Genomic DNA, 23,996 nt, shown 5'->3' on the forward strand with positions numbered 1-23,996 from the left:
AGCTTGCATCTTAAATGATCTGTAATTTTTTTTTTAAATAAACTCTTTTTCCTTACCATCATTAAAATAATTCCTGGCATGATGCGAGCGTCTATATCAAGTGTTAGATTGTAATACACGATATTTATATTCAGGACAGTAGAATACAAAAGCCCGTGTAACGACTACAGGGCTGATTTACCTTTAACCTGCTGTCAGCACTGTAAACTGCTCATCCTGCACTGCACAAAATAACAGCCTTGCCTTTAGTTAGCCTACCGAAGGTTAAAGTCTGGTTTTGTATGCATAGATTATATATCATTTGTTATGATAATCAAAATAGAGCTATCTTAATAGTGACTCGTCGCTCCTCCTGTTGCAGTTGATCCCGGGAAATGACGTTAACGATTCAAATGACCATAAAAGAAAAGATGTATTCTACAACACTAGCTATTTTATATTTATAGTTTTACATCAGTATTCTTTAAATTATTATATTATATTACTTTAAAATATATATATATATATATATATATATATATATATATATTTGTGGGCTTTGTAAAAAACATGGAATAATCTTTTGCAGTGTGCATCCATGGTTGCATCACATGACCCGTTAATCTTCAGTGTATTTCCGCGTTCACGACGGCCGAGCTGTTATCAATGACTCTCCATGGGTGTGCAGGGCTTCACCTAACGGTTCTCATCATCCTCTCCTCCGGCTGCGGCTGTTGTCTCCTCTCTGGATGAATGAAGCTTTAAACGTCTGAGGTCCTCCTCCTCCTCCTCCTCTTCCTCCTCCTCCGCCTCTTGTTCTCCATCGAGGCTGCCGTCGACCAGCGTGGCCGAGCTGGGGGGGAATCCGGGCAAAGGGAGCCGCGGCGCCGAGCACCGGCCGACGGACGCCCCGCCGCGACGCGCCACCAACATGCTCACCCGGGTCAAGTCCGCAGTGGCCGGGTTCATGGGTGGAATCATGGCCGGGGGCGGCTCCGGCGGAGGAGGCCACACTGGTTCCGACATGCCGCTGAAATTCCCATATATGAGACCCGACTTCCTTGGCCTGTCCCCGGACGAGATCGAGTGCTCCGCGGACCACATGGCTCGGCCCATCCTCATCCTGAAGGAAACGAGGAGATTACCGTGGGCCACCGGATACGCAGAGTAAGTAACCTGACGGTAGCTGCTCTTAAGTCTGCTGTGTGTGTGTGTGTGTGTGTGTGTGTGTGTGTGTGTGTGTGTGTGTGTGTGTGTGTGTGTGTGTGTGTGTGTGTGTGTGTGTGTGTGTGTGTGTGTGTGTGTGTGTGTGTGTGTGTGTGTGTGTGTGTGTGTGTGTGTGTGTCATCAGCACGGTGGCGTCTGATATAAAGCACCTGCGTGCAGTCTTGAGGAGGAGGCCTGAGAGCTTGCCAGGTATCCGTCACAGCAGTGACTGTCGAACACATTCTCAGGACAGATGAAAAGCACCACCTGGAAGCAGACCCTGCACCTGTTGTGACCCCTGCGTCCATCTGCGCCATTGTTTTGGATCTGCACCTAACATCCAAGCTTTGTATGCACTTTACACGTGTGTGCTGTGAGTCGTGGGTACCGGCCTCCATCCTGAGAGCCCAAGCTGGTGTTCACGTGTAAGAGGATGATGCATCCACTTGTGTACCAGCAGCATCTGGGTATTAGTGTCTACATAGTGCTCTATTTACAGGCCAGCTGTCTGTGTGTGTAGGATGGCTCGTTAATAGGCTCTAGATATGCTATATATATATATATATATATATATATATATATATATATACACTAATGCACTTGTGTGTGCATATTCTGCTAGTCATTGTTCCCCCGTCAGCATCCACATTTTGTAGTTTAGTGCCAAACCATCAGTGTACTAGAAGTAATTGTGTGTAATCACGTCACATTTCTCCTCATAATCTGATATGATAGTAGTGGAGCCAGGATATCGTTCCATGAGCAAACCAAAGAGCATTGTTATTGGAACAATGGCGCGTCACCATATTAGTGTGAGGGTGGTTCTTTAGTGGCCAACTCTGGTACATGGATGAATTACAAGTTGACTCCCCTTGTTACTATGTGTTTAATACAACTGGAAGCTCATCTGTTCCCTCTGTTGACTTAATGATACGCGTTGCGAGTCGCATTGTGTGAGTTGTGTGGGTTAACATTTCACAATAAGATACACAGAATCTTGAGTGTTGACCGAGGGACGAATTGCTATTTAATCAATAGTTAGCTCCTGAATGAGTAGATAAAGATAAGAACAGGGTTCGACTTAATGTTAATTGGCCTATCTGTGAATTTAGAACAGCTCTTCTTTCGAGCATTTCTTCTATTCAACAGTTCTTGTGCTACTCTCTTTAACACACATACACACACACACTCTCACTACTCAGAGCAGGCGTGAGTGTCTCTTTGGGACCGGTGTCGTTAATGAGTTCAGCTCGTACCAGAATTCATCTGTAATTAAAGCCTTCTGTGTTGTCATTACAGCAGCCATTTTGGCTCTCACTTCTCCACGTTGGATTTCTCCATATGTTGATGTGCTGTGCATAGGAGTGTAGAGAGAGAGAGAGAGAGAGAGAGATCATTAGTTGGTGTATAAAGTTGGATGGTGGTGTGTTTTTTTACCCTCCTTTTTAAAAAACAAGCTTTACATATAGCATGCCGTGTTAAGTTTGTGAAACACTTTGGTTTGTCCATATCCTGAAAGCCTTTTCCCTCGTAATGGTATAGGTGGCACATACTGTTTGAAAAAACACATTTTTTGTGTACACTTTCCATCATTATCACTGTGAACTGCATATTTTTCCTCAAAGTCCCATCACAACTTTATATTGAAGACAAACTCTTCCGTTCTATAATTCCATTCAAGCTCTCCCATTTTACCGTTGTGTTTTCTTATCTCAGATATTCAGGGGGTGTTGCAATCCTGACCAATACCCTTGAGAAAACGTACTCAATCTAGACCTTTTGAAAGACTGTTTCTTTCATTTTTACTCTTAGCTCTTTCGCTGTTTTGAGTTAAACGGAGGCAAAGCTGTATGAACCATTGTGCCTCACCAAATAATGATCTCATCCTTGGGCACCGTTGTCTGGCCCAGACAATGAAACTTGATTGGCAGAGAATTTTTTTTAAAAGATCAGTCTTCCTGCAAATGGTGAAATGAGGATAAAATAGATGCAAAGGCACTTTCAATCACGGCCACACACACACACACACACACACACACACACACACACACACACACAATGGCATCAGCTGCTCTTATCATGAAATAGAGTACCACAGAATGATCCATTATTGATTGGACCCATTAAACACATTGTAGTCCTGAAGGATGACTGTAGGGTTCAAAAGTTCATATAAACATGTCTTTTTTCAAGTAAGACCAGCAGGACATGATATCACACACACACACACGCACACACACACAGATTGTTGACAGCAGATCGGATGAAGCAGACGAAGACTTCCCGTACTTGTCCATCATGAGCTCCAAAGCGGTCGATGCGTCAGAGTGTTTTACGGCCGTCATAACTCCGAATGCATTTTCGAGGGTGCAGCGGAAATATATCAGGTTTGAAAGCAGAGCTGCGTAGTCATAGTGAAGACCAGCCCTCTGGACATGATGCCCTTCATACAGCGCGTGGATGGTGAATGACACTTTATAACCAAAGCACTTAGCATGCAGTTGAACTGTGAACACGGTGTGCTTCGTGGGAGTTGAGAGCACAGCAAAGCTTCATCAAACGAAGGCCGTTTCTTGTCTGTTGCCGCGATATCCGCGAGAAAGAAATCTAATGTAGAGTGTTGTAATATTTCCGCTGTTCGTACAGCCTCAGCACTAATTAACTTACTAATTAACAGTGTTTCAGTGGAACATTTTGACAGTCTGACTGTAGACCAAATCTATTTCTTTCTGTGGAATTTGCTGTTTGATACAGTGATTAGACAATACTGCTGTACACATTTTAAAAAGGGCTCCCTGGTTATTGGATTTCCTCTGCAGCTAAAGCAAAATGGCCTCACTTGAACCAGATTCCAAACACAAACGCCTTTATTGATTTGGTATCCTCCCATTTAACCACTGCCTCATCTGCAGTGGAAGTGGACAGCCAGACAAGACTTTCAAAAGACAATACCTCTCTGTCTTTCTCTCCCTTGGTCTCTCTCTCAAATTTAAACATTATTCAGCAAAGCAAGCATGTAGAACAGCATGAAATAATGTGGCAATAAAATATTGGAACAGCAAAAGCCAAATGACAACGTACAGTATATATACGTGTATAATAGGTCACTTCTTTGAAACATCTTTGTGCTTGTTTCGCCACTTCTCTCTCCGCGAGCGTGTCGCTATCTGTCTCTTTCCATCTGAGGCGAAGAACCACAAGCCTAGTAGCAGAAAACATCCAAAGTCTGTGTCTATAAATAGACATGTCAATTTCTCGACTCGCACACACATTCACAACACCCTCCGGAGACGTCTGTCTGCCTCCAGCCTCACTGGAACTGCCTCCACAATCTCTATTTGCTGAGCATGTATCGGTAGATACAGCTCACATTACTGCAGCTATTGGATCATTATTCGGCCGGCAGAGACGAGCAAATGTGTTTAGGTGTTAATTCCAAAGAAATTATGTCGATTTTTTATTATTTTTTTTACTCAGTTATTGTTGCAGGTAGAAATTGGATTATATTCTTTGAAATGTCACTGCTATGTAAACAATATGCCACGACTTTCACAGCCGGAGCGGTAGATAACAGTACGGACATCAAGTTTATCTCTCTGGGATATGGAGGGTTTGGTAACCGGGAGGAGTCGCATGGTTAAAGGAGGCCAGACATCTTACTGTGTCAGCAGTGAACACAAAGTGCAGCATCATTATTTGGAAATAAGGCATTGAAATATGAATAGATTCAGTATTTCTCCAGCCAATTGTATTACTGGCACTTTGTAGGAGTCTTTGAATCAGCATATTCTGTGTTTAGTATGAATGTAACTGTCAAAATGACAAAGAATATACACAATGTACCGGTTATATTCCAAATCCAGGCCTCGACTTTGCTCATGTGTATTTTTTTGCACGCCTCCTGTGCTGTTTGTGACGAACAAAGAAGCAAAGCAGCACGTAAAACACACACACGCACACAGCTTTGAGCATATATGTATCGCCACACACAAAAACAAAGACTTCTAATTCTCCCAGAAGCGAGTGTCCTGATGCATCAGGACACTGGCGACAGAGAGGGGACCACAAACAAGCTCTCCCGTTTGATCTTCAAGAAACACACAAAGCCAGCTGCTTCGCCGGGCGCACACAGATAGAGACCTCGGCCTGCGGCTCGGACTAATTGCTGTGATCCTGCAGTGAGCCATAATAACCATGAAAGACCACAGCACTGTTTCATCCAACAACAACAAAAAGCATCTGATGTTCGGCTTTCACTCAACCTCTTGTTCCAGACCACAGCTGTCCGGCTGGACAATCACAGCGAGTGGCGCATCTGTTGCTCGCTGCAAAAATTTTATCTCGGGGGGGGGGAAAGAAATTGATTTGCCAGACACGATTTTAATATTAGGACCTGCGCATGTCCGACAAACCGCCAACGCCTGTAAAATACGAGTCCACCTGTTTATATCATGCCTTTTGTTTCCAGGGTGATTAATGCAGGGAAGAGTGCGCTGAATGAAGACCAGGCCTGCTGCGAGGTGGTCGTGGCGAGGAGGAGGCCGATGAGCTACTGCCCTCCCTCCACGCCCAGCAGGACCCCCACGGCCAAGAGACGCACGTCGCTGCCCAACGGGGAGGGCCTGGGTCTCCGTGTGGAGCACAGCAAGCTGGGAGAGGTAAGGAGACACCAATGCACAAAGGGTGTACAGCGTACATACAGGACGCACTGAGAAAGCACTTGGAGCTGTTTATGTTCCGTCATTGAATAATCAGTTCAGGTGCGTATGTCGATTAATCGATTTGGTCGTTTATCGCTCAATGAAATATAAGGACATTTGGATTTCCTAATATTCAAGGTGACATCTAAAACTCTTTGATATTCAATTTCCAGTCACATGTTCCGATTAGGATGAACTGTAAGTACTTTGGTGATCTCTTAACTTTTCAACAAGGCACCAAATAAACCTAAATCTACAGAAGAAAAAAACAACACAACTTTATTTGACAGAGATTGTGCATTCAAGGTCAGGTAATAGCAAGCAGGGTGTGTGTGAGGGCACAGACATGAATAAGGTGTGAGGGCGGGCTTGTGCTGTGTCGGCCCACAGAGAGAAATGAAGGGATGAGGAGGTTCGACCTCTGCAGCTTCCAAACACTGTTAGACAGCATGAGTCACGATGTTTTCTCCTGGATTTGTCCTCCTGGAGATGACTCACACGTACCTGTCACCCAGCAGCATTAGTCATTGAGCTTTTTCTTTTTTTTCTCTTTCTTTCTTCAAATCACATTTCTGTAGCCTGAGTATGGCGTGTTGAGATTTGTGCGTATGTGCGTCATAATACATCAAAAAGGCGCTCAACCAAACCAAGTCGGCGTAAAATTCAAAATATAAACGAGTCTGTAAGGATTTCTGTGGCACACTGCATATGTAAAGCATTGTTTATTAATTGTTTTAAAAGCTGCTCTTTAACTGAAACCCCACCTGTGAATTCTGAATCCTTATAGATTCTCTTCATGGAAACTGATTTGGTAATTAAAGTGTAGGTGGGATACTGATTAGTGGGTGTAAAGATATGCATCTTTGAGCTAGAATAATTATGATCCTTTTATCATTTATATCATATCTGTTAGTTTGCTCTGTGACTTGAATATACATATTTTGTAAATGTGTCTGCAGGACAGTGAAGGACTGGTGTTCCACTACTGGGCCTTGTTCGACGGCCACGCCGGCTCAGGTGCAGCGGTTGTCGCCTCCCGCCTTCTGCAGCACCACATCGCCTGCCAGCTCCAGGCCGTCATCGAGATCCTACGCAATCTAGCCTCCTTGCCCCCGACTGTCCTGGGTGAGGAGCCCGACAACAACCCCTACCTCCAGGGGAACACCCCGGGCCCTCACCGAGGCCTGACCCGGGCCGCTTCCCTGCGCGGGTCCGCAGGTGCGCCAGCTTCCCCGTGCAACACCCCGCCTCAACCTCGCTTCTTTACCGAGAAGAAGATCCAGCACGAGAGTCTGGTGATAGGAGCCATAGAGAACGCCTTTAAAGAGATGGTGAGAGTCTGGTGATAGGAGCCATAGAGAACGCCTTTAAAGAGATGGTGAGAGTCTGGTGATAGGAGCCATAGAGAACTTTAAAGAGATGGTGAGAGTCTGGTGATAGGAGCCATAGAGAACGCCTTTAAAGAGATGGTGAGAGTCTGGTGATAGGAGCCATAGAGAACTTTAAAGAGATGGTGAGAGTCTGGTGATAGGAGCCATAGAGAACGCCTTTAAAGAGATGGTGAGAGTCTGGTGATAGGAGCCATAGAGAACTTTAAAGAGATGGTGAGATGGGAAGCCACTCTGTCATGGGTCACAACTCAATATTCTAGGATTTGGTGCTCAGAGTCGTATGGCTTATAGTGCACGGTGAGATTGCAGAAAAGTGTTTATTATTTTCTTACAGAATCAGGTGTCTGACCTGCCTGCCATCATCATCCCATTAGCAGAAGTTGTAGAACCTACACTATGTTCTGCACACTTTGAAAAGCTCCACCTTAAAAGGGCGTCATGAAGAGTCTATGTACCCTGAGAAAAGCAGTTGTGTAACGTCTTCTATAACTGATTGGAGCTTCCAAAATTTGGGGAAATAACTCTGATGATGTCGTAATGATGTAACTTGGCTTAAGTTTGGGGACTATAGATTTTTAGCAGAATGTCCGTTTGTGGCAAACTGTGGGCATATCCCCGACAAGGAGGGTCTAATGAAGGTGCCGTTATTGTTAAAGTTGCATATGGTAAATGTAGGATCCCGTGTTTTTGGAGCTTGACCCATTCTAGGGAATAAAGTTCAGGATATGTGGACCTCTGCTGTCTCTTAAGTTCCGCAGCCCTTCAAGTTATTCAGGCTGCTATGACATGTTGACATCTGGCCTGTTTTGGGATTTATCTGTAAATCTGCAACACATTTAGAGCTGAAATTATTAGTCAGTTAATGGAGTATGACTGCAAATTGATCCACATTAACTTTGATGATCAAATTTATCTTAAGTAATCTTTTTTTAAAGGAACAACGGCAAAAGCTTTTCAATGGTTCCAGCTGCTCAAATGTAGATATGTTTCTTTAGTCAGTTGAATATAATTGAGTTTGAACTAAAACAAGACATTTTAATTTGTCACCTCGGCCTCTTGGAAGCGGCTTTCTAGTATTTTATATACCAAACAATGAATCAGTTATTCAAGACAATAATTCAATATTATAAAGATCATGGAAAGTTGACTCATGACGTGCATTCATAAGCATTAATGTGTTTCTCTGTAGCTGATGGTCAGTAAATAGCTCATTTATTTAAGAGTCTATTTAGTGCTGAGTTTACACTGAGTTTAGTGTCATATAATAGTATATACATATATGAAATAAAATATCCTGAAATGCAGTCATACACCAATATTCACAATTCCTTTATTTTAAATGAAATATAGTTTATGGATGGGAAACAAATATTCTCACCACATTTTCGTTTCTTTTCCTTCTTATTTTAAGGGAAATATCAGCATTAAAGTGCACGTCCTGTCATGTATATTTTTTACAGTAGCAACAGACACACTGTGTGTATGCAGTAAATATTTGCATGAACACTAAGCAGATATGGAAATAGTCTTTGCTGTCATAATATGACATATGCTCCACACACACACTTATTATTATACATATTCTGACCTGAGTTTTCCCACCGCAGCCTTTAGCGTCTCTAATTACAGTTTAAAAGCTGGCTTATGAAATGATGGCTCCCGGCTTAACGCCACTCAGCCACACAGATACGCACTGCGGATTTCGGTAGTTCAAGGGCGGCATCTGACTAAATATGTAATTTGCTTTTTTCCCAAGGTGTGGTTTTCTGTGACATTCCTAATTACTGAAGAAACAGCCACACGCCAAATCAACCCTTTTGTTCTTTCTTATCCAAAAGAGAAGATATTCTTTTTTGCAGCGTTCAGTCGTGTGTGTTTCTTTGTTATTTTCCTTCACTGTTTCTTTTAAATTGCTCTGTGGCGACACATATCCGGAGAAGAAGGTCTATGCAGTATTACCACTAGATGGCAATGGAAAACAGTTCAAGCTGGACCCTGCGGTACCCAGATTTAGAAGATCACTGTTTTCTGGAGAGGAAGAACAGAAACCCTCCTCCGTTTGATTTGACATCCTTTGTGGAAGATTTTCACTGCGTCATTGAAAGCCGCGGCCTTCTTGGCAAAAAGTCAACTTTCAGGGGGAAAAAAGAGAGTTCTGTCTGCAGGGTTTCTGCAAGATTGGAATGCAAAAAACAACTGAACCATAACCAAGCATTATGAAATTTAGGACGGTGGGCATGTATGATCAGTATAAAGCCTCTTGAACCGTGACATGCTAAGGAAATACACAAATATCACTCTCCCAATTCACCGTCTACATTATTCATGACACTTCTTGTCTACTGACACAACAAGAGGTTCGGGTTTAAGCAATCAATAGTCTGCAGCGATGTGTCTTTCTTAAAGAAGAGTTGATCAGATTTTCTTGCTCAGTGTCTGTTCCTGGTTATTTGTCTCCAATGCAGTCGTATTTATGAAACAGACGTAGGCAGAGACAATGTATTTAAACCTTCCCTCTGTCTGCGTGGGCTGCATACAGTGTGGATTTCTTTACTCTGAATGTGCGGTTGGATGTGAGAGGTTTTTAAAACTTTTTTTTTAAGTGAATCTTCATTAAAGATTGACAACCGTCTCTCTCGCTTTTCCCAGGATGCCCAGATTGAGAGGGAGAAGCAAGTCTTTAACATCACGGGAGGATGTACGGCTCTCACTGTGGTTTACCTCCTCGGAAAACTATACATTGGGAATGCAGGCGACAGCAGGTGTGTATGCTCATCTTCTGTCCACTAAAAATGAAAGAGCCTGTGAATCAGGCAGTGATCCGGAGTACAGGGGGCCCCAAAAACATGTGATGACATCACATGTTTTGGACGCTCTAGTGGCCGACCTCAGCAGGGAAATTGGCTGATCCGCTTCATCTTGGCCTTCCATGCTATAAGAGCTGGTCCGTGTGTCCTCTTGTCTCTCCCTTCTTCACAGCTCACCTTCTTTTTGCTGTTACGCCTCCACAGCACCCATGCGACAGCTTCCATGCTCATTTCTCTTGCATGGGTTGTCGCATTCCCTGAGCCAGTTTGTTTCAACAGTTCTGTTCCAATGCGAGGTTGCCTGTTGCATGACCTCTCCGACGTCGTCTGTGTGTCTGCAGGGCTATCATCGTTAGAAACAATGAGATCGTTCCCATGTCGACAGAGTTCACGCCGGAATCAGAACGACAGCGGCTGCAGTTCCTGGTAAGAAAACGCCGTGCCATAAAGAGCCTTTGTGTGTCTGCTGTACGACGCTGAGTCTTGACAAATATATAGAGGTACAAAAAGCCAATGGGATTTTTCCATTGGATTCTGGATTATTGCAGAAAATAAGGTCCGTGGCGAACAGACGTTTATGATACTCACACGTTTCTTTTTGGGAAGATAATCTTCACAAATAAACACAACTGGACTACAAACCAACCACACCACAGTCACATGACTTTAACGCCACCACTAAGCTTCCAAGTTGTCATTTTTACTTTGCCCAACAACCCAACACAACCTCTGTAGTTTAATTTAGCCGCTTGTAAGCAGATAGGTGAAAAGCTAATGATATCTAATGATGTATTTTATATCGTTAAACTAAACGTGAAAAGCCTTCAAAAAGATCCATTGACTTTGAGTCGAGGGAACCGGAAGTGCAGAAAAATGCTGTCTCCTTTCCGGGCCTGCGGCGCTCTATTGTTGCCCCACAGTCTCACACCGTGTGTTCGCACAACAAGCAACACAATCAGCACGGCGGCTGAAGTTCATCCGTTTCCTAGAGAGCCGCGCAACGGGGGAAATATTGACCAATGCGAGCGCGGCGGAGAATCGCTGCCCGTGGTTGACCTTTTCGATTTCATGAATCAAACTCCAAAAGTTTGGAGGAACTCTCTCGTTAGTTGGAAGCAAAGCAAAGCTGACTACCCAAACACGTTACTGCTGCCAATAATGGCCTGCACAGATATCTACGGACGGCACTATGTATTCAGAAAGAGTGAAATGGTAGTGGCTTGGTCACGTAAATAACAAGGTCTGTGTGGCCATTTTCAAACAGTGTCTCCATGAAGTAGTTTATTTCAGCGTGGCGGAAGATGACTGTCATCGTTTGATCGGCACACATGTAGCTGCTTGACTGACTTGAAGAGCGTCGTTGTGTCCTCCAGGGTTTCATGCAGCCCCACCTCTTAGGACACGAGTTCACGCACCTGGAATTTCCCCGGAGAATTCAGAGGAAGGAGGTGGGCAAGAGGATGCTCTACAGAGATTTCACCATGAATGGATGGTAAGTCTTCTATTCATTATGTGCCTTACACGCTATTCTCACTGAGCAGACGAAGCGTGTCGAGACGGCAGACCCAAAATGTGTGCTTTAGGACGAGCGACCTGCCTCGCTGGGATTTCAAAGCGCTCGAGTTGCGATGCGAGGAAGGAAAACCCGCTCACGTTGTGGCGTGGCAAACGGACGTCCCCCGGCTGCACCCACCGTAGACAATAATGCCGTGAGCTGCTGGTGCCGCGGTCGGAATCTCAACCTCTGTCTCTCACTCCCTTGTCCTCCTTTCCCCCTGATCACACCCTTCTATGCAGCCAGAGCTGAAGAGACCAGCAGAGAGCTAATGAGGGAGCAGCCTGACTTGATAGTTATGATATAACGATACAGCACTGTATGTGCAGTGTTCTGTGGGCCGGCAAGGCACCATGCTGTTTGACCGGGGCTTCGGTGGAAGCCGGTAACGAGATGTGCTTTTACTGCTTCTCTCTCTCTCGCTCTCTCTCTCTCTCTCTCTCTCTCTCTCACTGACTCACTGGTGCATAGAGCCACATACAGCAGCACTGTGTGTGATGTGATGTATATTTCATCATAAGACCACCCCTCAGGAGCAGAAATGTGCCAGCCAGGATGTGCCACTACTCCGATGTTTCCCTTCACACCCAAGCCAGGAAGTAGTTTTTTTTTGTTCATATCTCGGACAGACTGGGGTATTCTCACAGCCTGGAGCTAAAACTGAGACCAGGGGGAGACCGGGGGTTTACTGAACAACTAGAGGGATTTATCACCCCCCAAAAAGGCCCCGGTGTGTCCAACGCCACAGGCGCCAAACAGAGGGGCCAGCACAGTCCAGCGCCAACACTTTCAACATGAACCAAGGCAGCAGGAGAAATATTTTAGTAGGATTTGAGAAAGCCAAGAGATGTATAATTATTCTACCGTTGGCTACTGTTGAGCAGCTAAAAAAAGTGAAGCCGTTTGAAGCTGTTGATATTCCCTACTGAACTGGTCACGCCGAGTCTAATCTAGCTAGTTTAAGGACGTCAGCCGCGGAGTCTTTCAGTCTGACGACAAAGCCCCATTTTCTAAGTGCGTTTCCAGATCGCCTGCCTCCGTTCGTTCACTTCTGAACTCGTTTTTTTTTTCGTGTTGTTTGCCCGTGTAGTCGAGGATCCCCCTCCCCCTCACTGTCTCTCGCTAAATGTTTCAGCAGCGCTTGTTATTGCACTCGAGAGGGACACGGCATGACAACCCAACCATAGCGATGGCGGCGGCTTGGTTTCCCTACCTACACTACATGTTTATTGACAAGAAATTGATCAATAATGGTAATGTTATGTGTATTGTTTGGAGCTTGTCTCATACTGGGGTCTAAAAGTCAGGATATTTTAGCACCTGCCGCGCCAATTTTGATTGAAATCTTGCTTACAAAGCATCCTTCCCAATGTAGTTCATAATGGTGGATAATGACGCACCCGAGGGAGACGCTGTTGCTCTTCTCACTCACTCCATTATGCACCTCTGGAGTGTGAATGTGACCGACGGGAAGGAAGGAAAGATTCATTCTCGGTCTGGTTCTGCTCTTCTATTCTTTCCTCAAACACAGGGCGTACAAGACCATTGGGAATGAAGATCTCAAGTTCCCACTAATATATGGGGAAGGGAAAAAGGTAAGTGTGTGTGTGCGTGTGTCTACTGCAAGTTCTGTACATCTACTCTGGAATTCAGAACTGCTGAGAAAATCACTCGCTCGAACATTGTCAATCTGACACACACACACACACACACACACACACACACACACACACACTGCATGCCTGCTAGCCATCCAGAGAGTGGGCGAACACTCGGTCTCTGATGTGCGAGCACCACACACACACAGTGTGTGTCAATGTACACCCTCACCAGAAGAGAAAGGAGACAGTCCATCTGTTTCACTCCAGTAGCTACATCTAACACACCACACACACACACACACACACACACATTCAGACAGACACACACCACTCGGGAGATGACAGTTGTCTCTCTGATAAGTGAAGTTAATCTCCACTGGGACTGCAGGGCGATGAGAAGGAGAGGAAGAGGACCCAAAATGAAAGCAATCAACCAAATATATTGCACAAAAACGCTTCAGATTTCCAGTCACGTCGGTTTGTTTCATTATTTCAATCAATCCGGTTTGATGCAAAGCGAGACAAAGCTGAAGGGACACGGCATCCGACAACCACACAGCGCGCCAGTGTTGTCTGATGAACACCAGGAGAGGAAAAACGAGTTTTCCCACAGGGATCAGAGAGTGGAATCTGATTGTTATCAGAATAGAAATCGAGTTTCCACTTCACATACCTCTGAACAAAGTCACATATTGTGATATTTGTTTAAAGCGCCACCCGACATGTTTACATTTCATACACCAAAATGCTAAGCTGTGTTGCGACACTCCGTACTGGGAGCCGCCCGCACGTTGTAGTGAATTCTGACTGCGAGCCACCAGGGTGGAACACTTGCCATCTGTCAGTCAATATGGGAACGCCAAACGTTTATTAATGATTAACTGGCAAACAGCGAATTTTCTGTCAGAAATGCATTGTAAAAGAAATGTGTAAAAAGGTGTGAGAAAGGTTAACTAAACCAGACTATGTTTTATTTACAGGCACGAGTGTTGGCCACCATCGGTGTAACCCGTGGGCTCGGTGACCATGACCTCAAAGTTCATGACTCCAACATCTACATCAAACCGTTCCTTTCCTGTTGCCCTGAGGTGAGATTGGGTTTGACCTGCTACGGCACACATGGCAGCTCTGTGGAGCACTTCTGGCTGTTTTGTTTTTTAAGTCTCTTATTTGGGCTTTTTACTCGTGAAACGTTTTATGCTGCCGCCTTGGAAAAGGGATTAGAAATCACGACAGGACTATCCTGGATTAATAAAGGTTGAATTTAAAAAATGAAATGCAGACGCGGGAATGGAGTCACTGAGCCTCAACCCTTTTCGACACGGTTCAACAGACGCTTAATTGAACCATGATGCAATGCGACGGTGCAGAGGATAAATCTGAGGGCAAACGCAGCAATAATCTACTTTATAATTCATTAAACACGGAGACATGACTCACTCCTCTAGGTAACAGAGTGCCAGGGGGGAAATATTTTCCTAATTAAAGGCTAGGTTTTTTTATACGGCTACCAACCTGTTATTAGGCCAATTATCTATATAAGTCATACATGGAGACGTCCGCTGACTTGGCCACCGTGATGTATCATCCTTTTTTTCCTTTTGTTTCCCCCTTTGACACATCCGTATGTGCATGCGTGTGACCCGACACAGTCCAGCCAACGGTTTCCCCCTATGCCAATGATCTACAGGTGGTTGTCACCAGAATACGTGACAACAAAGGCAGCGAGAAGAACGCCATCTTACCGCCAACAGTTATAGATTACACCAGCAGGTTGAAAGTGCAAAGAAAAAAGTGCGCTTCCAGTCCCACTTGGGCAAAACCTGATGAAGCGTTCTTGCAGTCGGCCTGTGTTTCAATTTGTCGTGCTGGGCTTTCCAAACGTGAGGAATTGTGCACCGGTCACATAAACCCATTTACCCTCCGACTGTTTGTGTTTCCTTCTGATGCCGCTGGTACAGTTACAACGTCAGCCAACCAACTCCTTAACGACCCGAACCAGATGTTGCAGATGTTTCTTTCCACCATTCATCCGGACCCTCACGTGTCATGACGTAGGCCCTGAATCAGAGGATGGGTCTAACACGTCTCTGTCTGAAAACGGTCCTCTGCTGTGGGAGAACTGGAGCGCACCTGTCTGACTGTCTGGCGCTGGTTCCAAAGCTCTTTCATCTCCTGATGTACTGCAGTTTGTCTTATAGAGTTTTACATTTCCCCTCCCAGAGCTCCCTGCTTGATCTTTAATTCATTAATACCAGGGTTCATGCCAGGTTCACGTGGGAGACTCGTCTCCTCTCGGCACTCTGCGTCTCCGTCTCTTTCGTTCTCTTTCACCCCTCAGCAGAGTCTTTCAAGTAGTTTCTTGAGATGCGCTCGGTGAATGAGAACTGCACCGAATTCATTAAGTTGTGAAAGACGCCATGCGAGCGCCAGGTCAGTGTGGATTTTCAGGATGGCTGAGAAACTTGAGCTCCCTTCGCTGACTGTATTTGGTCTTGCGAGCCACTTAAAGGAATCTTTGGTATAATATTGTTTAATGAATAATTATTTAACAAACTCGACATGTTTTGGCACGCAGGTGAAGGTATACAACCTGATTCAGTATGAGCATGGGGCCGATGATGTTCTGGTAATGGGAACCGACGGCCTCTGGGATGTCCTCTCCAACCAGGAAGTGGCCGAAGCCGTCACCACATTCCTGGCCAACTGTGACCCTGATGACCTACACAGGTCTGCTGTTTGTTTCTTTTTCTTTATTTGTCTGTCTGTCTTTTTTTGTCCACATTTAACAATGCAGAGAAAACTAGAACTGAACCCAAAGGCAGAGAGATTTCTATGATTAATTTAAGTAAAAAAGTCCAAAAGCAGTTGGTCCGGCAGGAAGTAAATCCACAAAGCTCCACCCCTCACCCTCAGGTGTCAAATCGTTGAGTCTTTGAGTCTCCGGCCGACATTTTGAGCCCGTTATGAACCCTTTCCGTAAGTCAGCATTAGATGCATATTTGCTCAAGGGAATTACCCACAATGCATAGCCATGTGATGTTAAACATGCACCAATGGAAGCATGGAGACGTAAAAAAAAAAGAAAGGTAAACAAAGAGGGTGGCACATGTGCGTTCAGCCTGGTATATTACATCTACACAACATTAAGGATTAAAGATGAATTTAATTTATTATCAAATATTTCATTTTGTCATTGAAGCTGTTTTGACAAAAACGAGTAAAAAGATTATTTCAAATGATCTCATCTCGTGAGGAAAGAGCTTGGAAGACGTTCAAATCAGAGAGTGAAACGTCTCAAATTAATACACAATATTTGTTGACCTTGTCATGATATCATGATCTGTCCCATTCGTATTTACACCATGTCCAGCCCTTACAGCCTCTCACACTCAACCACTTAGCAGGTGACATCAGCAAGTCCCTGAGGGTTCAAGGTTTGAGGCCTTAGGGGGGACATCGACGTTGGGCCCATGTGTCTGTCTCTGGCTGCGGTCGAATAGTCCTGTTTGCTTCGGAAGATTCCTAACTGAGTGAAATGACCCGGAAGTATCCAAGTATCCACCATGAAAAGAGCTGTTAGAATTCTCTAAATGCGAAAGAAAGGTGCTTCTAAAGCAGAGCGTTACAGAGGCTGAATACAGTTATATTCAGACACACGGTATGAGAAGAATTAAGAGTTTGTTGAAGATTAAAGAATGTAAACATGATCTGGTAGAAACCCAAAGTATGAACCTGGAGATGAGCGTAATATGCCATCATTAATGGGTATCGTTGTACAACTATACAATCAGTGCATCATCGGCCTTGTTTATGGAGGCCGATAAAACCTTCAACCAGGTTTCTGTCTGAGGCCGCCTCCTTTTGTCACTGACACGTGGGACTGGTAACGTTACCGTAGTGAAGCTGAGCGCTTCCTGTCACACGCCACACGCCATTTATCACATTGTTCCACACGGCACCTCCATCGTTGAAGGCACAGAGATACCAAGTGATACTAAAGTCATTATACAGTTGGCTCACGACCAAAATTCAGATATTTTCCACAGAGATAAATAAAACATTAACTTTGGACCAATCACATTTTTTTATTAATTCCTAATAATCCTATTTATGATCTGAACTTTTCATAGGCACCTGGTGGGGGAAATTATATATTTGTTAATGGCATGAAATGTGCTTGCTGATACACAAGACATCTTGTGTCGTAAGGAAGAGGAAGTTGTCATCATCCCACCCCTACCCATGTGACATCACTGGAAAGCCCAGGATGCCCTCTTTAGAGTACAGCAGGAATTGATAGGATATGACAACAATATCCTTTTTCGTTCCACCTTTGCCAAGGTGATACCCGTATGTTACGCCTTGTGTAGCCCTCGGCAACACAAGATGGGCCGTAACAGCATCGCTGCTATGATACTAGATTAAATGCTTTTGTTTGTTTGACTGTATTAATCTATTAATGTAAGGATTTTTGACGATCCCTAAAATATGAAAAATAATAAAATTGGGGGGGGAAATGAATAAATAAAATATACATACATAAATACATATTTTCTTAACTTTTATATTCTGACCTATACTTTGATGTTAGAACGTTTTATGATGTCCTACTTTTATTTTATAAATATTAGAAAGGTATCTGGACCTCTAGTCTTCCGACTACTCAAAACAAACCAGCACAAAGGGGAAAAAGGCTGAACGCTATAAAGTGGGCGACTAAAGACGGGAGAGCACAAACACTAAATGCACAAAGGAAGGAGGAAGGAGGCACAGGTGGAACTAATCACGGGGGAAACACACAAAGGTATTTCAAAGGAAAGACAAGGTGAAAAGTAACAGAATGAACGAATGAAAAGAAACATAACCTCAGAGCAGGGCTGATTATGAGACTTTCTGTTTAATAACAGGTTTACTGCTTTAATTCTGCAGACTGGTTCTTTCAGTTCTCAAGTATCTCTATCTGCATTATACATTAATCATATACTGTTAAACATTTGTATATAACAAGCACTGTTTCCCTCTTAAGGATGAATTACATCCTCAAACCAGTTGCTCTCGTACTTTTCACAAATTTTAATTTTAATACAAAATCAGAGGAGGTCCAATAACTGTGAAGTCTAAAGATGGTGCTTTGAGGCCATATGGAGACTAATAGAGCGTATAATGACAAACTAGTGACTTAACCCCACATACTGAGGCTTCATGGTTGTTCCCTCTGTGGTCCAGGTATACCATGGCAGCACAAGACTTGGTGATGCGAGCGCGTGGCGTGCTGAGAGACCGAGGCTGGAGGATCACCAATGAGCGCCTGGGCTCCGGGGATGACATCTCCGCCTTCATCATACCGCTGATGTACGGCAACCGTCAGCCCTGAGGAGCCGGACAGAGATAACCAACAGGACTGATGTGAACTGAGAATCCCCCGTTCAGTTTTCCTTGTGTGCCCTTTGCACATTTTCTTCCTTAGACTAACGATATCCTAATGTTTGGATGTTTAGACTTGTTGGCGTTTCATATCTCGACAGGAGTTCAGAATTGGTCAGCCAACAGATGTGGCTGCTCCGTGGACCACAGCTAAAGTCAGAAAAACATACAAATATTGATACTTGGTCATTTGATTTTATTTGTCACGAATCAAAATTGTCTTGAAAAATAGCGACTGACCCTGAACTCCTGCAGAGATGTGAAAGTCATAATAGATGAATGTACTTCCAAAATGATGAAAAGACCTCTTTACCTTTTGTCCTTCTTAATTCTCTTGCAGTGCTTTACATATCCCCTCTTCCTACCACTCTTTAAGTCCTCCCCTCTTCTCCCGTACTGTATACTCAACTTGTTTATGAAAAAACCTCCTTTGTCTCGTGACCGTGGACCGAGCTGACGGGTCAGCTGCGTTCTGTTTTTGCCACAGTGTGGCTTTGAAGGACTCACTTGCTGAAGAACTGCCTCCAGATTGCTTTTTAGATCACGGACTGATTGCAGTGATGAGATTTTGGTTCGACCCAATCTGAGCATAATGCATTTGTATTTTGTTGTGGCTTTCAGCTAGTGTGAGCCCAGTAAGCCTGAAATATTTTGTCATGTGGAAAGTTGTAGGGTGGGGTGGAGGGTGAACTTCCATGTTTCTAAGAATGTGGACGCAGAAGAAAAAGAGACGAGTACCTGATGTTGACCACCTCCACAGTAGCGAGGCAAATCAGGGTGAGAGCTCTGTATGAATGCCACAAGTGTAATTAGAAAATTGGCATCATTTAACATCTGCACAGAAAAAGATGTTCACTGTTACAAGTCATTTCATCTGATATGGAGTCTTAAAAATGTTCCTTTAAAATGAATCTGTTGGTCTTTAGTGACTTTGGGTTTAGTTGCAGTAAGTTGGTGAATAGTAGTCATGGTTATGGTGTTTTTACTTGGCTGTATGTTATTATTTTCATGAAATATTAATGAAACTTCCATATTTCATCATGTAGGGTAAAACCCTGGCTTTAGTGCCGAGTTAGATGAGAAGTTTGATACCACTCGGATAACGTTAGCTTATCTTAGCTGAAGACCGGAAGCAAGGGAAACTAGCTTTATCCGTCCAAATGTAAAACAAAGTTATCTAAAAGTTGACACATTACACCACATATTGTCTGAAACAAAAGAGATATTTCATGTTTGCCTGTGAGCTTCACAAGTGCTGGTAGGATGGTTACACGGAGCCAGGCTAGCTATTTCCCGCTGCTTCCTGTCTCGCTAAGCTAACGGTCTCCTGGTTGTCGCATCGTATTTAATGAACAAATGTGAGAGTGCTATCAATTTTCTCACTAACTTTTGGCAAGAAAACCAATTAGTTTTCCCAAAATGTCAAACTAAAACCTTTTTAAGTCAGTATTGTATTATTACTTTAGTTTAATAAAAAAGGGACAGCCTCACAAGACTAATCGTTAGATGAGATGACTTGTACATCAAGATGCTCGCACTTTAGACTGACCCACATCATGAATCACGATGTGTGAAATGATGAAGGGACAAATATTCCCTGCAGCAGGGAGGATTTAATTAAATTAATAATTGTTTTTAAAAAAAAAAAATATATATATATATATATATATATATATATATATATATCACGGAATACAATCAAAGTCAATCTGGACAAAAGTTTGACAGAGGAAAAGAACGGAAACTTTTTGTTTGCTTTAACATGGTTTGCATGTTTCATACGCTTTACATGCTCGACATGGATCTCGTTTGTCTTCAGAGGGTCACAATGTTCCGGGTTTGGATGTAGTGATTTTGTCAGTGCATGCAGTGACATATTAGGCTGGGAATATGAGTGACGGTGCAATGGTTTACACTGCTGTTTAGATTTTTTTTATGGACTGAATTCGTATTTCTGTAATGTAACAAAGCGTTTGTGATAATGTTATTTGTTTGTAGATGTGCATAGACCTGGATATAATTCCAAGAGTTATTAGCATCCCAGACATTTAGCATATGTGCTAAGGGTATGATTGGTTGCGAGAGACGGGAATGAAATGAAACAAAAATGCTAATAAGCAGACACAGAACTTAATTTTTCATTTTGCACTTTTTTTAAAGCCATGTCGGCGAACATGAAGAGTTCCACTTGTCTGAAAACAGAGCGTCAGAAACTTTATGTCCGTGTGTATTTTTTTTTCTTCTCTTCTCTCCATCATTATTCTGCATTCATACAGGCTACACTGCTCAGCCAGCCACATTGGGTTGAGATGTAGCACAGGCAGTCTGGTGGAAGAAGAAACTATCAACTTCAGGATCAATAAATAAAAGTCATAATTTGTTTAAAGTTTGATTCCAGTCTGAGAAAGAAATAACAGCATCAAATTAATAACTTTTATAAAAGAAAAAATCCTTGACTGACAAAAATAAACAGTGATAGTTTAGATTGTATAATTTGTAGCACAGATTTTTACTTTAGGCTCTACTGCAACGTGACAATTTGTCTCCTTATTTCATAAAATCGGGTGATTGACTGAATCCAAAGATCATTTGGAAATCGTGCACTGCCACTACCTTGTTAAAGGGAATCATTTGACATTTTGGGACACACACACTTCCTGGCTTTCTGGTGTAATGCATTTCCCAAAATATCACACTTTTGTTTTACGTCACATGATATGTGCCATTGTGTAGCATGGGCTATGTATCATCTTAGCTTTGACTCTTTTGCAGTTGACAATTACCAACATTCCTCTCAGCAGCAGTCATTTATATTTGTCTAAAATCCATATGGTGCATTTTTACTCCTCGACATTCCACGAAAGAATATTTGAATATGTCATTATTTGTTGTTGCATCTGTAATTCCATCATTTTAAAACTTTTATTGAATGTCTTTGTTATATTTCTGTTTTGTTGAGTCAAATCTGTCCCGCCGCCACCTAAACGTCAAAATGGGGCATCAGACAATGTGTTGAACGTTCATCCTCATACCTGTCATTACGCCTTGTCCTCTTAGATGAATGTCAAAAAATGAATATAGGATTTTGTTTGTTTCGTGCCACCCAACTGCTGCACATCAACTCAGGTTCAATTATCATAAAGTGGACCAGATGTTAAGAGTGATTTTCTAAACGATGGGGAGTCCTCCAGGGCGGTTTATTGGTTCCACTACATTTGTAAATATTTGAGGAAGCTCTTGAAAGTTTACTTTGTCCCTTGTTTGAAGTTGCTGTATTGTGAAAGTAGTCATTGTTGGTGTTTTTTTTCTACCTTTTAGACTATAAAGTTTGTAACGGGAAAAGGAGAAAAGCTGGGCTTTTTTTCTTTCTGTAGCATAGAGGAAGTTTGAAGCCCAGTGGGGAACCATTTCTAAGTGACCATTGTGCTAGCCTCGACCTCCCCGTATGTGAATGTGAAATGTTCCTCGTGCAAAAAAAAAAGCAATGTTTACCTTCAGTGTTTCTTTTCCAGAAATGAAAAACAATAAATGTTACATATAAATGTAAAAGAAAAATGTAGTTTGCCTCATTAAAAAAAAAAACAGGAAGAATTAAATGTCGAGCAAACTCAATATGCAAGCACTCATCTCCGTTTGCAGTCCAAATCAGTTTACCAGACCAAATAAATCTGAAAGGAGCAAGAAACAAAAGAGCAGACGTGCAAAAAACTAATCAATAATATTGTTGTTTGTGCACCGCAGAGGGATCCATTAGAGGAACTACATGATGCTCCCTGAAACTTTAAATATTTTACAGGGTTGATTCAGACTGTCGTGTAGAATAAACTGAAAAGAAACTCCAGTTTTGTTAGTCTTATTCGAAAAAGTGCTACACCTTCCCCACATTATATAATAGTAATATGACCCTATGATTGGCTCAATTCAGTTTGCCATTAATAACTAAAAGTGCACAAAGAATATAAGATGGTATACATTTATATTAGGTAGCAGTGGGATTGGCAATTGTCAAAATGAAATGCATAACAAAAATAATGTTCTTTTTGTTTTGTTTTTACAATATCCCTGCCATTTTTTTCATTTTGGACAAAGAGCCCAAACTGTCCCACTTGTTGGACCCTCCCCTAAAATACTGGAATAAATACCCACTGACTTGTGTACAGTCCATAAACTTTACTTTTAAGTTCCAGCAATTATGTTTTACAAGCCTAAAGAATTCAAGTGAAGTTAATTCCCTAAAAAGACTTAATGAAAACAAATTCCCTTTCCTTTGGACTCGTCCTGACTTGTGTCGGGTAATGAATTTTAAAAAAGAGTCAGAGAGCAGAAACACAAACGCAGGTGATGCATTCCATTAAAATCACTTTATTCCATGTATTACGTATATATTTACACACGGGATTAGTGTGAACACATGTGCCCCCCCCCCCTGATTATTTACGCCCAACGGTTTCACGGGAGCTTCTTGTGAAGGCATATTCGTCACCGTTCGGTTTATCATGTTTACAAACACCGTGAGCTCAGTCGTTCACGTCGATCCGGTTCGACTCCTCTGTCGCAAGTCACCAGCGCCGGCAAGGCAGTAGATTGCGCAGTCATCTCCACATGGGGCAATGTGACAGCCCGACCAACAGCACAAACTACTACCTCACCCAGCGCGTGGCCCCCGGTGCTCTGTGCCTTTGCCTTTTGTCCTCTTCACTCCATTTCCAATCCCCCAGTTCGGCCAGCTGTGCGTAAAAGCGCACGGATGGGAAGATGGCGTGCGCGCAACAAAAAAAATAAACCGTGGGCGCAATAAAGTCAGACAAAAACCCCACCTGAAGAAAGCAAGAGAAGAAGAGAAAACCTACCTCCTGCACCTTTCACCCATTTCCTGCACCCGCTGCTCTCCTCACATGACCGCGGGGGGGAAATGGGAAATGGCAGGTGAGGCCGGCGGGGCTCTGCGTGGATTTCCTGAGCGGCACAGGCGACCCGCATCGCTTTGTCACATTGCAAAATAAAATGTTTAAAAAAAAAGGATTGTGGTATTAATGTTGCTTTTACAAAAATGGCATTAAAACAGTAATATCAGCATGACACTAATGAGCCGAGCGAAGAACACCGTTTGAGATCGGCACAGTTCGGCTACGCGACAATGCTGCAGACGTTAAAAAAAAACCAATACATTACGCGTGCAAAGATCCCCATAAACACATCACAATGTCTAGCAATTTTAAATAACAATACAGTAAAAGTCATTTCTTTTAAGCGTCGATTATAGTATTTTGTTCGCGTTATGAAAGCACACGAGACAAGCCTACCAAAAAAGTGACAATAAACGCATCGTG

At 43.1% G+C, this 23,996-nt stretch overlaps 1 protein-coding gene across 1 annotated transcript; it reads left to right on the forward strand.

The window, feature by feature from the left end:
* Positions 1–609: 609 nt before the first annotated feature.
* LOC117726318 (protein phosphatase 1H-like) lies at positions 610–22,162 on the forward strand. The gene is made up of 10 exons (XM_034526524.1): positions 610–1,146; positions 5,654–5,843; positions 6,845–7,216; positions 9,926–10,038; positions 10,425–10,509; positions 11,457–11,575; positions 13,170–13,233; positions 14,220–14,327; positions 15,818–15,969; positions 18,469–22,162. Exons 1-10 carry the CDS (start codon positions 911–913, stop codon positions 18,614–18,616), a joined length of 1,587 nt encoding a protein of 528 aa, XP_034382415.1. The 5' UTR covers positions 610–910; the 3' UTR covers positions 18,617–22,162.
* The last annotated feature ends 1,834 nt before the right edge of the window (positions 22,163–23,996 follow it).

This window comes from Cyclopterus lumpus, chromosome 23 (genome assembly GCF_009769545.1).
Source record: "Cyclopterus lumpus isolate fCycLum1 chromosome 23, fCycLum1.pri, whole genome shotgun sequence".
In the NCBI taxonomy this organism is placed as follows: Eukaryota; Metazoa; Chordata; class Actinopteri; order Perciformes; family Cyclopteridae; genus Cyclopterus; species Cyclopterus lumpus.

Bases quoted from the DNA above. Each gene is read 5' to 3' on its own strand.
- LOC117726318 (XM_034526524.1), top strand. From the start codon at position 911: ATGCTCACCCGGGTCAAGTCCGCAGTGGCCGGGTTCATGGGTGGAATC. The intron at 11,576-13,169 runs GTAAGTCTTCTA...CCTCAAACACAG, and splicing joins GATTTCACCATGAATGGATG to GGCGTACAAGACCATTGGGA. The intron at 15,970-18,468 runs GTCTGCTGTTTG...TCTGTGGTCCAG, and splicing joins GACCCTGATGACCTACACAG to GTATACCATGGCAGCACAAG.